Source organism: Haliotis rufescens, unplaced genomic scaffold, assembly GCF_023055435.1.
Source record: "Haliotis rufescens isolate VD_foot unplaced genomic scaffold, xgHalRufe1.0.p SCAF_5, whole genome shotgun sequence".
Taxonomy (NCBI): Eukaryota; Metazoa; Mollusca; class Gastropoda; order Lepetellida; family Haliotidae; genus Haliotis; species Haliotis rufescens.
Window position 1 is genome coordinate 41,232,010 of NW_025964223.1, and position 16,721 is coordinate 41,248,730.

The following is a 16,721-nucleotide window of genomic DNA, read 5'->3' on the forward strand; positions in this document are numbered from 1 at the left end:
ACTGTTCTGTATGGTATGTATAACTGTTCTGTATGGTATGTATAACTGTTCTGTATGGTATGCATAATTGTTCTGTATTGTATGTATAACTTTTCTGTATGGTATCTATAACTGTTCTGTATAGTATGTATAACTGTTCTGTATGGTATGTATAACTGTTCTGTATGGTATGTATAACTGTTCTGTATGGTATGTATAACTTCTGTATAGTATGTATAACTGTTATGTATGGTATGTATAACTGTTCTGTATGGTATGTATAACTGTTCTGTATGGTATGTATACTGTTCTGTATAGTACGTATAACTGTTCTGTATAGTACGTATAACTGTTCTGTATAGTATGTATAACTGTTCTGTAAAGTATGTATAACTGTTCTGTATGGTATGTATAACTGTTCTGTATAGTATATACAATTGTTCTGTATAGTATGTATAACTGTTCTGTATAGTACGTCTAACTGTTCTGTATAGTACGTATAACTGTTCTGTATAGTATGTATAACTGTTCTGTATGGTATGTATAACTGTTCTGCATGGTATGTATAACTGTTCTGTATGGTATGTATACTGTTCTGTATAGTATGTATAACTGCTCATTTACCATATACTGCAAACCCTCCCGTAATGTGCTGCTGCACATGTTGAGGGAACACAGTTCCAGAGCTATTCGCTGCAGAGTCTTTATCTCTTGTTTTATGTGTGGGTCTTCAGCAAGTGGTTATTCAGATTTATTACAATTACATCTTAAACATGTTATAGCTAAACTGAATAGAATTATCATAAAACTGCCCGTAGGTTATCAGAAATCTGCCGGCCACTGTAAAAAAAGAGTTAAGCAGAAGCCCCTCATTTCCCTGACAACGGGCTGCTATCTGTTCTGTTGTAATAGGACATCATTGGCATCATGTTTCTTGTCTGTGACATCAGCATATATTATGGCATTACTATTTAAGAAATAAACAAGTGGGAGTTGTTTATCGTACAATAAAACACTGCATTGAGAATAAACCACTTGGGGGAGGACCAGAAATGGGCTTCACACATTGTACCCATGCTGGAAATCAAACCAGAGCTTGGTGTGATAAGCGAACACTTTAACCACTAGGCTACCCCACCGCCCCTTCAGGTCTTGTCACACCAACGGAAATGGTTGCATTTGTTGTGTACACCACACTTTGTCATATTCCAATGTGACCGCAGCCAGAAAATCCAGTGATGCTATGATCAACGAATAAGGCCGTTGGGTATAATGACAGGGCAATCAACCAAGTCACTTGACCAACTGATCCATAAGTCACCGCTTCTGTCAAGCATGGGTGGGTGAGGAGCACTTCCAACCCACAATCCGAAATAGCGGAACAAAACGCTTTTATAGACCAATATTCACAATAAGGGTAAACCCAGGAATTTAACCCACAACCACAAGATTCAAGCTTAGCCAACGACATCATCAAAGACGACTTGGCCGCCTGAAACCCCATCATTCCCAGACTTTGCACATGAAAGGCTGAAATGTAATTCAAAGCATGGATAGAAACAAAACACCTCGGCCATGTCTTTCAACAAGTTTACTGAATGTCCAAGTACATTGTTCACACGTGCAGTGTTGTGTGAAATACCCAAAGCAGGTGACGAGGGTGGAGTGAGAGTTCTATATACAGTGCTACTAATGACAACTTATTATACAGTGAGTAAGGCCACACATGTGAAATAACTGCCATTTAAGGAATCAACACAGGAATGTTACAAGGAATTTGCATAACAACACTTATCACAACAACGCCACTGACACTTGCAAGAATAGGCCTCCAGTGGCCATCTTAATAAAGGACGGAAATGAAGGGCCAATCAACTGACGTCATTTTTCACTGAACGTCCAATCATTGGGTTTGGGACGGATTGGTTTGTTATGGTTCATCTGGGACGGAGAGACATAGGCTAAGGGCGTTCGCCTTGCTGTTACAAGGGAAATTGGATCGGTTTCGATAAGGTCACGAAAAGAATTATAAAGGCACTACATCACTGTCCCTAAATCTACAACAGTATTTTGACACCAACACAAACTGACAACACTGTTATCTGTCCACTCCATTTCCATATATTCAGCAATATGTTTCCATATTTAGGAATGCTGTTCGTAGCATTCTGTAAAATATTAAAGATTTTATAGTGAAGGTTTTCAAAAAAATAATTATTCTTTTTGCTTAACAGAAACTATGCTCTCAGAAGTTACCTAAACAAATGTTTACACCATTAAACACATACTATGTTTATATATATATACTTATTTGCATATCACCCAATGTCACATTTCTAAGACATTCTGAATTTGTATTTATAAAAAAAATAAATCATTTCATCTCCGTTTACATGTAATAAATACCAAGAACTTTTAATTATTTGAATCTTTAGAAAACAAACATGAACTGACAAAGTCTGATCAGACCCAAAGTTCACCATATTGCCCCGACAACAATCTATTGCTTCCTTACACAAGGTTACTGATTTATTGAGTTATATTTGCTGTTCTGTTATTGATGTGTAAAACTATATGTACAACTTGGTGAAAATAATGGTTACACAGAAACCATTTACTACAAGTGCAAAACGTATTGAGAGATCCAAAACTCTCTACGTTCAGTGTGTGTAATAAACTGATTTAAAGAGGACATATTCTTTAACATTCAGAGTTAGAAAACTAAATTTGACGTAAGACTGTGGTGCTGATTTCACAAGCTTGAGTGATATGTGACGAAATGCATGTGGACCAATAACACAGGATATATGTGTAAGCTTTGTATATGTGCTGTAATATTCACTTATGTACAAATAATTACAATTGTAAGTAATGTTGGGCCAACAGGTCTTCACATCTGACAAGGCAGACAAAAAATATAATTAACAAAACAACATCTTTGATACATTTGCGTTTCTCTATCCATGTATGATTTAAATTAAAAACTACAACAATTATAGATGAATTTTCAGGACACAGTTAAGTAAGTCACCTAGATTGACAATTATATTTGTTCAATGTTTTGAAGATTTTTAACAAAATAACTGGAAGATTTTTTCTTAATTTTTTGTAAAATGGTATCAGATGAATATGAGATTATGAAACACACAATGTGGGATTTGTATTTGTACGACAGATATTAAAGTGCAAGTAACACGTTGTCCATACAAAACGTGTCGTATTCATAATGAAAGATTGTTATAGATACAGATCACTAATTTACAACACAAAGTACAACATCTTGATTGTATGATACAAGGTGGAATGTACGCGAGGCATGTATTGGAGTAAATATATATTGATATATACACACATCAATCACTTTCATGTCAATATCACAGATAATGCAAGAGATACAGCTCTCTTCAGTCAATCAAAGGTGGCATTAGTAACAGCACTTCGGCAATATTAAGGAGTTTCAGATTAAAAAATATTAAACTCAAGTTCATATTTGCATGTACAATTAATTTATCGTGATTTGAGAAAATAAACCTAAAATATATAATTCCTGAAATATAACAAATAATATTTTCAAATTTTAGTATAAAATAGAAGTTATTCGAGGAAAAACTATATAAAGCTTGAATACCCTTTCAAAACACTTATGCGTGATGGCACTGAATAAAATAACACATTTCATAATAAACTTAGGTACCATAATGACCCTTGTGCAAAAATTCAGAGATATAGCAAATATAATTTTCCTATTTACTAACGTCATGCACAACATTAAAAATCAGTTTTCAGATAAACAAGGCCATACTGGTAGTTCTAAACATCAGATCATATTTCTTATGATTCAGACCCCATATTCTCAATACCTTAATGAAAAAAAGAAAGATTGTTAGCATCATGTATCGAAAAAAAAGAAAAATAATCACATGGATACCTGGAATTGAACAATTTAAAACTACTAGTGCAATTGGTCTGTCTGTTCTTTTTCTTTTTACAGTGTTTTACGAATACTGAAGGACCTTCAAACCAAGATATGTTTCAGCCAAAAAAAGGGCCTATCAAAAACTGAAAAATAAATTTTCAAATAAAACAATGATTTCCAAATAAATTATAACTTTGATTTATATAATAGATTTTGAACATCGCTTTATTATTTATTTCTTCTTTTTCCCTCCCGGACTTTTCTTTCCTTTAGCACTCTTTTGCCTTCCTTTGGGAGATTTAGCTTCTTGTTCGGCCTTCGAGGCTGCTTCTTTGGCCGCCTCCTCTTCCAGACGCTTGCGTTCTGCCTCCAAGTACTTCTGTCGGAACGCTTCTCTTGGAGCATTCACTTCATCCCTCGCTGCATCAAGTGCCGCCTTTGGGAGGAAATAAAGAGGACGGGGAGGGTGAGACGAGGCAGATTGGGGTCAGGGAGAGCTGGGAGGGGTATAGTCATGCAATATGGACGGAAAGGGGGTGGGGTGTTGGGGGGTGGGCAGGCATAGTCATCAATGTAAGTCTTTTTTAAACATGTACACCTAGGGAGAGGGTGAAGATTAGTCCCATACCCAGTGCAACCAATGTTCGTGCATATTTATTTTCCACTTCTACACAGAACTGATAAAAATTAATCGTTATTGTTGAATTCATTATATATTATACAAATCGTAAACCATGAAATTGATCAATAAAGCATAAATATCCGAGGTAGTTGACATTCCAATAACAATGAAGTGTGCTTTGTCCACACTTTGGTCAGGGAAACATGATTATATTGACAATTTGTATTTACAACACACTGTTCAAACCCGATCGGGCAGACCACACAAGGTGAGGAAATAGCACAACAAATTTCCATGCACAGGTTCACTTTTGCATCCAACAGCCAAGTGGGGTGACACAAAACTAGGAATGACTAATGTGGACATGGATCAAATGTTCAAGGTGGAACTATTCTATGAACTCGAGCTCAGAATCATGAATTGACTGAACTGAACCACTGCCAAAATCACTAAACAAAGCCGGCATGGCAAGACACTTTCTACGGTGGTTTTCTATAGCCATACGGTACGCATCCCTCGCATTATCCAAAGCAGCCTTTATAAAAACAATTCATTTATATCAATAAGAAGTCAAATCCTTTCTCCAAATAAGAGATAATGTTATGGGGACACTGGTCATTCAGAACAAAGTATAAATAGTTTCTTGTTGATAAATGACTACCCTAATACAAGAAAAATAATGCTTAGCTCATAACATAACAAAGAAATTGTTAAAATTGAACATTGTCGAATGTTGTGTTGGTAAATACTTAACTTTAAACAATTTAATATCAACACAATTTTAAAAAGTGTAAGAAGAAATTATTATTGGACATGGAGACAAAGTAACATATTAATGTTTCTTTGTTGTTAAGAGCTGCACTCGGCAATATTCCAGCTTCATAACTGTAAATGATTGAATCTGGACCAGCCAATACAGTGATTGATACTGTGAACATCGATCCATGCTGTCGGGGTACGATGACACATCATCATCCAAGTCACGGAGCCTGACCACCCGATGCATTTGGATCGCTTCTTTCGACCAACATAGGTTGTTTGTGACCAGTTCCAACCCTGAATCTCCACAGAACCATGTTAATGCATTATACTGCTTAACCTAACGTATTCATGGAAACGTTGGTAAAAAAACACCCTCTTGACCAAACACAAATTGACATATCCATACAAGAGATATGCGGGGTGCCGATGTTAAATCAAAGTGCTGATGACAATTTTCATGGTACCATAAAGTTGCATTGTCTTCAAAAATGAATGGAGGTCAAGTGTTCACATTACTTAGGGCTCTGTAAACAATTACATTAGTATCTTGTTCATCTCACCTGTAGCTCCTCGGCCTGATCAAGTTGTCGTATTTTTGTCAAGTTACGACTTTGTCTATCTTCTTCTCTCCATTTCTCGACACGTTCACGGAACTGCTTGTACTCCAAGATTTCCTTCTGTCTCTCCTCCAGACGTTGCTGCATTTCATTCTCATCCAAATACTGAGGAGTGTCTGTTGTTTTCCTAGTCAATAAAATTCATTAAATCTAAAACCGACCTCAGTAAAGTGATACAAGGTCTAAATTACAAGACCTAAAGGATTCTCTGTATGTTTGGTGAATGGCAACACGTTGTACTACGATATAAACATTGCATCATGAGATGATTTTTGAATTATCAACACAAAACAAATTTATTCTGAAAATGAATTGTGTGGCAGTGTAGTATATTTGTGTACTTTCTGTATATTGCATATTTGTATGCACCACTCGAAAGAAGTTAAAGAACACCCCTTTGTTTCATATTAATACAGTTAATCTGATAAGGCATGTTATATTTGGGATAACACTTTCTCAATAAAGTACAGATTCTCGCCTTGGAGGCAGTCCAATCCACATGTCAAGCGATGACCAATAGTGTACTTATTGACCAATGTTATGAACTGACCACTGTTATGTGTTTAAAGAATGTTGCATTACTTGTGAAACTTGCTGAAATTCTTCTGTTAGTCATTATTTATGCACATACTGTGGTTGATGATACAACATTCTACTTCTATCACAGTTCAATAAATACACTCTTCGTACGTTCAAATCATGGTTACCAGCTAAAAAATACAAAGCAAATACATTTTCTTATTAATTATTGTAAAACACATGTGGTACAGAAATACAAGGCGCATTTACTTAGGTTTCACACCTTAACAGAAACACCTTACAGATTTACAAGGTTTAAACACATTATTAAAAGCCTACTTTATGAACGGTGTTAGATCTAGAGGTTGCAGGATTTCTTTGGGTGTGGGTGGGGGTGGTGGCTCCAGTGACAACTCCCCCTCGGGCTGGTCCAGGAAGGAGATGGGGGTCTCACGGGATGTGGGTGGGGCCTCCTCCGCTGGCTGACCCTCCCCGGTGGATGGCCTCTCCTCCTTGGCCTCCTCCCCACCGTCTGGCTGCACCCGGATCATGTGGGTGCTAAGGTACTTGAGGCGGGACTGCATGGCCTGGCAATGGAAGGAAGGTATGATCAAGTCCATCATAACTGAAGTTGAATGAATGCTTCCTCACTGCCACATATGATAACACATAATCTTCCAGCTCACTAGGGATATCATCATTTATAAACCTATTCATTGGGATCGCTATTAAGTAAGAGACTTCTTTCTATAGGCATTAAAACCTATTGTGAGGTTTTACTTTCCAGTCGGGTTAAATCTCATAAACAGGGATGTTGTAATGTCCCTGGGATTTTATATAATATCCCTGGGATTTTATATAATATCCCAGGGATTTTATAGGATATTCAAGTCATATTTGCTATAATACCCCAGGGATTTTATATAATGTCCTAGGTATTTTATTCATGTAACTTCCGTTCAGATTGTAACATGTAATGAAATGTAAAATCAAATGACAAATGTTTTCTTTATATACCCGAGGATCGGACTCGCAACCTTCATATCTGTAGCCCAGTGAGTGTACCACGAGGCTACAGAGGTGTTGATAAGCCATACTGGTTTTTAGAATGTCCTTTTCAAGATCCGTACGCCAGCAACAGATATTTTACTCGTGTTTCCTATGGTTCAAGGAAAGTATGTTCTAAACATAAAAATGTTGATAAATGTTGTTTTAAGTTTCTTTTTTCGGTTTATAAGTATGGAAAAACACTTTCCCTCGCTTTTGGTAGACAGAGCATGCCCTGGGGGTCGGGAAAAACCAGGGGGGGGCTTCGCATAAGCGTGTTTTCTCCAATACATATTGATGTATCTGTAATGTTTTTATGTTGATACTCTATCGATACAAATGTATGAATATCGATACTGAACTAATAATTCACTGCCACAGAATCAAATACATTCATTAAGGTTACCATGGTTAAGATGGAGAAGGCAGAAAATTCAATTTTTGAAATATAATGGATCAGCTGAGTTCATAAATTCCAGGTGTACATGAGTATCGATATAGCAATACTAAAATCTCCCCTACAGCTAACACATTGTCACCACCTCAGAAAACCGAGTTCATATTCATAATTATCACTTTGGTGATACCCATGAGCACAATTGTGCACAAAAATCATCCAATCCTCAGAATCGATCCATACGGCCAAGGATTCAATGCCATTTGCAGTTATGATTCAAGAAAAGTTCACAATGCAGAATGTCCATCAATTCTCGATACTCAAAATAGGCTTCATCTGACAGTATCTTACAATCCAACTTTAATATTGACACAAGGAACCATTAGGCAGTCAGCAGCAGCAGCAGGAAGATGAAGACAGACATACCTTGACAGCTCTACCAGGCTCTGCATCCTCCCATGCCTTCTTCAAGGCTCGGATCTCGTCTGCCCTCTCAGTGTCCTTTCTTGTCTCTATGTCCTCCTGGAAACAAGATCATACATACTGTTACTCATACAACAGTCATCAGGAGGTGAGATAAACTGGAGTTTAATGTAAGTCATGTTTCAGATTATTGCATGTGTATAACAATGTGCATGCACATGTGTGTGACTGCTTGTACTAGTTGGACTGATGCCGGTGTTATAGTGCTTGCTCACTGAGATACCATGGGCAGTTGGACATGGATCCCCCTCCGACACAGAATACTGACTGAACCGACCAGTCCTTGTTTGTTCCCCTTAATGCAAAGCAGGGTAACAAGTACCATCTTTTAACATCTTCTAGTATGACACGGCCGGTATCAAAACCCCGACCTACCTCTATCCAGGCAGATACTCTGTTCACAAGAACATGAATGATACTTCTGGAAACAAGATCACACACACTGAAGAGAATGATTTTCCTGGCTCTGCTAAAACCAAGAAATGTTACACATAAAGCTATGCCATTTATGATGCTCTGCTCCCTCAAGATCACCATGTTCAGCCAGTTCCTGCAAGATCAGACTCTCTGCTCCAGCAACGCAGCTACATATTTAAATGTACAAGTCATCATGCTTACTGCAGCGCTGGCATCACTGACAATCCTGAAGGTCCAGAACGGTTTGGTCATGTCGAACTGCTGTGATGGAGGTCGTGACCCCTTGTTGTCTTTGTCCTTCTCCTTGCTACCCTTGTCAGCCTTGCTGCCCTTGCCCTGCTTGCTCTTCTGGGTGGCTGCCGCTGGGGCTTTCTCCTTGGGGGGTGAGGGGGGACGCTCCTTGTAGGACACTGAGGAGTCATTGTCAACATGGATATACGTTAATATTTACTTCATCATGAAGACATACATCTTCCAGAGGCAAGGGAGTTAGCCGACTTTTAAAGTCTAGTTTCCACCCTTGCCGAACTAGGCTGGAATTTCTGGGCTCGATCAGAGCGCAACCTGTGGCTATTACGAGTTATGTCCCTTCTATGCCTCTCCTATGAACCAATCAGATTCCACCTCTGGGATTGCTTGTTTCAAACAAAACGGCTGAGCCCAGTCAAGACAATCTGATCGATAATCAAGATCTTTATTGTGATAAAAAAGTCCGACATCGCGAAATGCATCAAATCACGTGAGCATCTTGATTAAAAACATGAAAAGTTTTGGAAAATATCTGTTGACAACGAGTTAGCGGTGCACATGCTTTGCAAATCCTGCAATCGACCAAAATCTGCACGACATTTTACGAACCGGATTTCGATTTCGATGCATGATTTTGATTGGACTATGCATAGACTCGTTAGTCAAGTCAAAATGTAACTCCATAATACCAGCCTATTTCGGCAAGGTTGGAAACTGGACTTTTATAGTCAGTTAACTCCCTCGCCTCAGGAAGATGGAAGACATAAAAACCAATGCATCCAAACATTTTTACCCCTCATAGATTGTAAACACAACATGTGACCTGATACATCTGTGAAATTCCTTTCCAACATTTTCAAATCTACATGTATGATCTGGCAATATTGCAGAAATCTCTGGCTTGTCGTTTGAGTGAAATCTGTCCATGTTTGCGACTAAGAGACAAAGCTTGAGGTCAAAGACCACAAACTGCTGTTGTGAAATTATATATATCATTATTACAACCAATTATAGTAATCCAATGATCAGACCGTTGACAAAAATTGTCGACAGTTTTCTCCTTGACTTCTATTAACCATGTGCATGTACCTTTCAGCTCATTCTTCTCCTGTTCCTTGAGGGTCTGTACAAAGCCCCACTCCCTCTCAGTTAAGGGCCAGCTGTTCTTCAGCACCGTAGCCTGGACTATGTACTTGTGAGGCTGGCACACAGGGAATATAATATCAGTTTCCTTCAAATATAACAAATATTTTCATATTCCTGACTCATATTGGATCATTGAAGTGTCTTCTGATTTCACAAAGAAATGAAGGCTGCTGTTAATTTTATTTCAAATTATCATTTTCTATGTACACATGGCCTAATGATACACTACTCATGAGGTTGCATGAGTGAGTGAGTGAGTGAGTTTGGTTTTACGCTGCTTTTAGCAATATTCCAGCAATATCATGGCGGGGGACACCAGAAATGGGCTTCACACATTGTACCCATGTCGGGAATCAAACCTGGGTCTTCGACGTGATGAGCGAATGCTTTAACCACTAGGCTACCCGACCGCCCTAAGGTTGCATGAAGTACCAGAACCCTTGTTGAATGTTGACAGGTACTTGACGCCAACACATTCAGGTATTATGATGAGGTGAGTGACTGAGTATGGTTTTATGCTGCTTCTAGCAATATTCCAGCAATATCGCGGCGGGGGACACCAGAAATGGGCTTCACACATTGTACCCATGCCAGGAATCGAAGCCGGGTCTTCGGCGTATCGAGCGAACGCTTTAACCACTAGGCTACCTGACCGCCCCGTATTATGATGATGACACTCCTGTATCTTTCTCACCTTGGTGTCCCTTTCTTCTGGCTCCAAATCACTGACTCCAGCTTCAGAATGCTGACTGCTTCTCTGAAATCAGATAGGTAATTTATGGAAACAAGAATGAATGCAATTAATTCACATTAGAAGTGGTTTGTTCATGAAAACAAAAGAACAGAAATGTATAGTGAACCATCATATGATTTTAACAGTGTGATGGAATAATGAGAGAAATATTATGAAATACTTTATTAAAAAATGAACATTGTTAAGGCCTGCAACATTCAGCTAAGATCTTACCGAGTTCCTTCCATCAGCACTCCTGGCTGACTCTCCTCGCTTCCCCTTCCCGGCCATATTCAGTATGCTGGTCCCTCCCTTACCTCCACGGTTGGCTGCAACAACCATCACACAGCTGATCACATAACTGAACAGGACAGGGAACACCACAAAACATTCTAGGGAATCCCTTGCAACAAGTGAGTGAGTGAGTGGAGTGAGTGGAGTGGAGTGGAGTGAGTGAGTGAGTGAGTGAGTGAAAATTATATACATTGGCAATATTTCAGCCATATCGTGACTATCAAGGGCATAATAAATACATTGAAACTTATATAAAAACCTGCCAACGAAGGACAGTAAAATAATTATCACAGAAATATATTTAAAACTAGTATGGAATCATAAAATGGAAAGCACTATACATAACATCACATTATAAAAACGGGCTATAGATCACCAGCAACTGAAGGTAGATCACCATACTAGGGACCATGGGGACTTACAGTACTTAAGCTTCCTGCATGGACCCCAGTCGCACATAGCCAAATTTAATGAACACATATTCTATGAATAAAACTATAGAAACAATAACATTCTTTGAATGATATGGACTTATGATACCCTCTCAGGGAGATGTGGGGCCTTAGACGACAGATGCACCCATGCATGCTGCATACACAACAGGGTTAGAACTGAACTCAAACGCTTTACTAGCCCAGGTAAAGACAGAATGCCCTTGTAATGTAATGGGGAAATTGGGAAATTTGTACTAGACCGCAGGAAATTGTACTTGGCTCGGGCTGGTGTTAAACTCTAACCCTGCACAAGAGACAGATGACAGAGCACCCGTGCCTGCTGAACACACAAGAGAGAGAGATGTACTCACAGCTTCGGGAGCTGGACCTCTTAGCCTCTTGCTCCTCAGGATTGTAGTCCTTCTGGAAGATGTACGCTGGGATGACGATGTGACCTTTGCCCACGGCGCTGATGACCTCTTCTGTGTGGTCAAGGACTGACAGCTTGATATAGACGTCCAGTTTGGAGGTGTTGACCTGTAGACTGACAAGGTGGTCCTCTGTCACCTTCACTGTGTACCTGAAACAAGATACAGCAAGTGAATTGATGAAGATTAACAGCAATATTTCATCTCCATCGTGGAGCAGAAGAAAAGAAATCAGTAGAGGAGGTTTCGATGCAAGGAGAACGTTCATCTGTGTTGGACCAATATTTGGACAGTCTTTTACAGCAAGCAAAGTAAACTATGGCCATGCTGTCAAATGACACATTTCATAAATATCTGTCCCATGATGATTCCAGGGTAGAATAGGTCTTCAGGAACCCATGCTTGCCGTAAAAGGCGACTATGCTGGTCGTAAGAGGCGACTAACGGGATCGGGTGGTCAGGCTCGCCGACTTGGTTGATGCATGGCATGGTATCCCAATTGCATGGATCAATGCCCATGTCTAGATTGTCTGGTCCAGATTTGATTAATTGCAGATCGCCGTCATATATGCTGAGTGCAGCGTTAAACATCAGGAAAAATATTATTTTGTTTAAAGATTGTATTATGAATGAACCATGTACCTGAATATGGAATGTTTGGCATTTGGCAGGTAGTAGTCTCGGATCTCTTTGGCAGTAAAGGAGCTGTTGACGTCCTGGTTGCGGGGAGAAGGGAGGGGGCTGAGGGAGCCAATCAGACGCATCCTCCAGCTGCCACTCATCATCCCCTGGTCCAGAGTCCGTGCCTCAGCTACGAACGTGTAGCCTTTCTGTTGGCAGTAAATGTTTACTGAGATCATCCTACGGTGCAACAGATTTACTTGACATGTTTGTCAAAGCGTCTATTGACAGATAGTCATTTTCTTGGAAATACATTGTTTTGTAATGTTAAGTACTGTAATGCATAAACAAACAGAACCTACATTAGCTTGGTATTTCATAAAGGTTGACAACTAATTGAACTTGGGTAGTTGCCCCTCTTGGATGCATGTGAAATGATTGAAATAGTGTAAACGTGACATGAAATTTAACTCCTGTTTGACATTGTATATAATCAATAATGTTATTTCACATCATGGCTAGTCAGCTGCATCCTTGTCCTAACATGTTGAGGATAAAAGACTGAGGTCCCCAGATGCTCCCCTCCGTGATTTTGAAAACACTGAGTTCCATAGTAAAGCAATCTATAAGGGTAGAGAGACAATAAGACGAATGACTTTAAATGAGCTCATGCTTTCACTTTTGTGGTTGCCACTTTAAACATGCACCAAGCTGTCAACATCAGCAGAGGTCTACACACAATCGAGCCGACTCTGCAGCTAGCTGTTCAAAGTTCCTCCCCCTCACCCTGTTTTTCTTGTAGACGTATGGCGCCACCTTCTGGAAGACCCGTGGTATCTCCTCCCCGGTGTCGTTGTTGACCACCCTCAGCATACACGTGTTGATCGGAACATACAGCTTGGGGACAGCCAGCATCTCCTCCCTCACGTAGAACACTTCCCTGTTCACAACACAGCACTTTTTACAATTTCTTTTGACAAATGGTGATGGTAATATTTGGAGACAAGCAACAGGTAGGAAAATGGTGACAGTCTGCCCAAGCCTCACCTCTGAGAATCAATATTTGCCTGTGAGGAGAAATGAGGTTTAATGTCGCGTCCAAGATTATAGCACCTTAGAGCAACTAATGCCTAGTTTATAGTACAAGCCCACTGGGATACCATGTTGCTGTTTAACATGAATACCACAATATAATGACTCTGAGCAGACCAGCCCCTTACAGCTGAGCGCCAGGCAGGACAACAACTAGTACCATCTTTTGATGTCTTGTCATGGAGGCGGCGGTCTGGTCTGTCCTTGACAGATCAGTGAGATCACACTGTTCAAAATTTTGAAATATTAGTGAGTGTTTAAGTAACGTTTTTATGCTACTGTCAGCAATATTCTAGTAATATGGTGAGGGGGCACCAAGAATTGGTTTACACATAGTACTCATGTTGGGAATCAGTCTTGGGCATAGCAGGCTCTCTGATCACACAGATAGCTGTAAGTAAGAGACTAACCGGAAGACAATGAACCAGGTGTTGGGAGGCTGGTCAGGGTACACCCCCCGGTAATCAGCATAGGAGATCTTGTTCCACTCATCCTTGTAGAACGGATATTTGGGCATAATGTCTGGGTCTTTCTTGAACATCTCCCTGTAGGAACACATCAATACAGGATACGTTCATAGAAACATTGATTTATTTCCAGGAAAAAAATCTAATTTTCTTTTCAAAGTTAATAACTTTCAAAATATGTCTAACATGTACCTGAATAAATATAGGCCATTGTCTTCAGCATTGGACTCCAAGATTGACCAGGACTTCTGAAGGTCTTCGATTGCTTTTAGGTTCTCGTCAGTTCCTACAAAGCAGTAATCAGATTGACTAGAACAAGAATAGAATTTTAATTTGAAGTTTACACGATATACTGCTTTTTCACTGGACGAGGCCGGTCAAATGACAGTGATATTGACGTTCATACGTTTTTCATGTCATTTCAAGGAATACAGATGGACTACTTCCACTTTCCTGGGGATCCCTTACACAAATACAAACAAAAGTGTTTCTTTCTGATCGTTTGGACACTTTCATCTTGAACTCAGCATTGTATACATTGAGAGACGTCTGAAAGTAGGACTGCATGATTGTTCAATATGTCCTTGCTACAACCCATCCTAGAAATGCTCATCAACAAGGCTATCGTAGTATTGACTCGATCACTGACAGTTGCAGTCTACAGCAAACTACAAATTTAGGTTTGTATTCATTTGACGCATCTTTCAACAACATCGTTCATTAACAACTTTGGAAATATCTCCTGCCACATTTATCGTATTGGCCATTTTGACGTCTTGTAAATGTGTTATGACGCGCTGTCATTGTGAATGACTTACTGAGCCTTTTCTCACCCAATGATTGAATACATTCTTGTACTACCACGGATATTTAACGCAAGTTGAGCCCATGTCACCTCTCAAGGGGAACGATTTTATTTCGCGATACAGCTAGTTCTTGTATGGCTGTCAGTGATACGTATAAGATCTAGCACTACATCCTTTGAGGAATAAAACAGTAATACAAAAAATGATAAGAATTGACTTTGTGTATGTTCATTGGAGTATGAACCTTCAAACAGTGAGGACCAAGCAGTGAGGTAGCATCAATGCTTAAAGAATATGACAGGAGCATTCACAAGCCTCTGAACATACCTGGCGTGCGAGCTGCCTTCATCTTGCGGACCCAGGCACCCCGGTGAGCCTTCTGTATCTTCACTGCAGCCACATGTTCATCAGGTGTCGGCTCTCTGACAAACATGCAACATGGACATGAATACTCACAAACACTAACCTCAATTCAAACCAGAACACTTGTTAGTAGTTTGGGCCCATTGGAAATGTTAAGTTTCATAACAATATTTCAAAGTATTCTGCAAGTTATCAGACATGTTCAAATGGATGACAACTAGCCTGTTTCTTTCTTATACTTGCTTGTTTTGCACTTCTGACACGATCAATTTCATGGCTAAAATTAGTGAAAAAGGATGATATTAAAATTTCAAGTGCAAATTTAACCATGAGCAAGTCTGTGACCAAAGATGAATTGTTTATGATATTGTGATATTGCAGTACTCTCAAAAAAAGAATCAACTCTTGTCAGTGACTTGCTCATGTTCAATTATTTGATAACACTTCTTAAAAATCTCTAAAAATCAGCATTTTTGACATCAGCTATACAATCTAATGTTTAAAACAAGCAAATTGTCTTTCATATGAACACATCTGACAACTATCAGAAAATTCTAACTTCTTGCCAAATTAAACACTGCAGACACAAATGAGAAGCATATTGTGTTTTATTATGCCTCAAAGTGAGATTGACCAATCAGAGAGCATATGAGACCTTATACCGTCAGTAACAGCCATTTTGGATTTTCCAACAGCCACCTCACACATTTGTTTGTGTTTTAATACCATTAATTGTGATTTTCAAAGACATTAATTTTCGAAGAAACCACCTTCGTGACTTTATTAAAAATAATTATAGAGAAAAAGAGCTTACAACGGAGGTTACAGAGTTACAAATAGTAACGTCATATAACATAATAATATAGGATGACGTCACAAACAAGAAACGTGACGCCAATGATGTCACATAGCAATAGAATAGATTGTAGCCCGCCGTTAGGAATAATGCAGATGACTTTGAAGTAACAGTGGCCCGTAGAATTCTGATTTTTATGATAATTCTATCCATTTTAGCTATAATACTTTAAACGTTCACATTTGGTGAATTATAAATTCCATTGTCAAGGTTTATGTTTACATTAAAGCATTGTATCGGAAACATGTACTGGTCCGCGCGTTTATACTGTTGTTAGTATCAAGTTTTCATTTTGATATGATATGTGCGACAAAGATACCAAATAGTGTAAACTTTTCAGCATAATAAATTCATTATGGTGTCTTTAGTTGTAAGTATTCGGTGTCATATTAGATTAGCAGGAAAATATTTTTCTGCTAACCTAAAATGACACGGAATACGGCAACATCAGACACCATAACTCATAGCATCAG

At 39.0% G+C, this 16,721-nt stretch overlaps 1 protein-coding gene across 20 annotated transcripts in view; it reads right to left on the bottom strand.

Annotated features, from left to right (window-relative positions):
- Positions 1-1,555: 1,555 nt before the first annotated feature.
- LOC124110305 (androglobin-like) overlaps positions 1,556-16,721 on the bottom strand; it is a 156,123-nt gene continuing 140,957 nt past the window's right edge. For 19 of the 20 annotated variants that reach the window (XM_046469566.2, XM_046469569.2, XM_046469568.2 and 16 more), the window contains 14 exons: positions 15,357-15,451; positions 14,416-14,509; positions 14,167-14,301; positions 13,451-13,604; positions 12,686-12,873; positions 11,987-12,195; positions 11,122-11,216; positions 10,849-10,911; positions 10,098-10,209; positions 8,961-9,169; positions 8,286-8,381; positions 6,755-7,002; positions 5,840-6,023; positions 1,556-4,331 (listed from right to left, as the gene is read on the bottom strand). In XM_046469566.2, the coding sequence (XP_046325522.2) occupies positions 4,128-4,331; positions 5,840-6,023; positions 6,755-7,002; positions 8,286-8,381; positions 8,961-9,169; positions 10,098-10,209; positions 10,849-10,911; positions 11,122-11,216; positions 11,987-12,195; positions 12,686-12,873; positions 13,451-13,604; positions 14,167-14,301; positions 14,416-14,509; positions 15,357-15,451 (2,086 nt within the window). In that variant the 3' untranslated portion in view covers positions 1,556-4,127. Of the gene's footprint in view, positions 4,332-4,359; positions 5,053-5,839; positions 6,024-6,754; positions 7,003-8,285; positions 8,382-8,960; positions 9,170-10,097; positions 10,210-10,848; positions 10,912-11,121; positions 11,217-11,986; positions 12,196-12,685; positions 12,874-13,450; positions 13,605-14,166; positions 14,302-14,415; positions 14,510-15,356; positions 15,452-16,721 lie in introns of those variants that run through there. The other variant, XM_048384480.1, reaches the window with a different exon arrangement.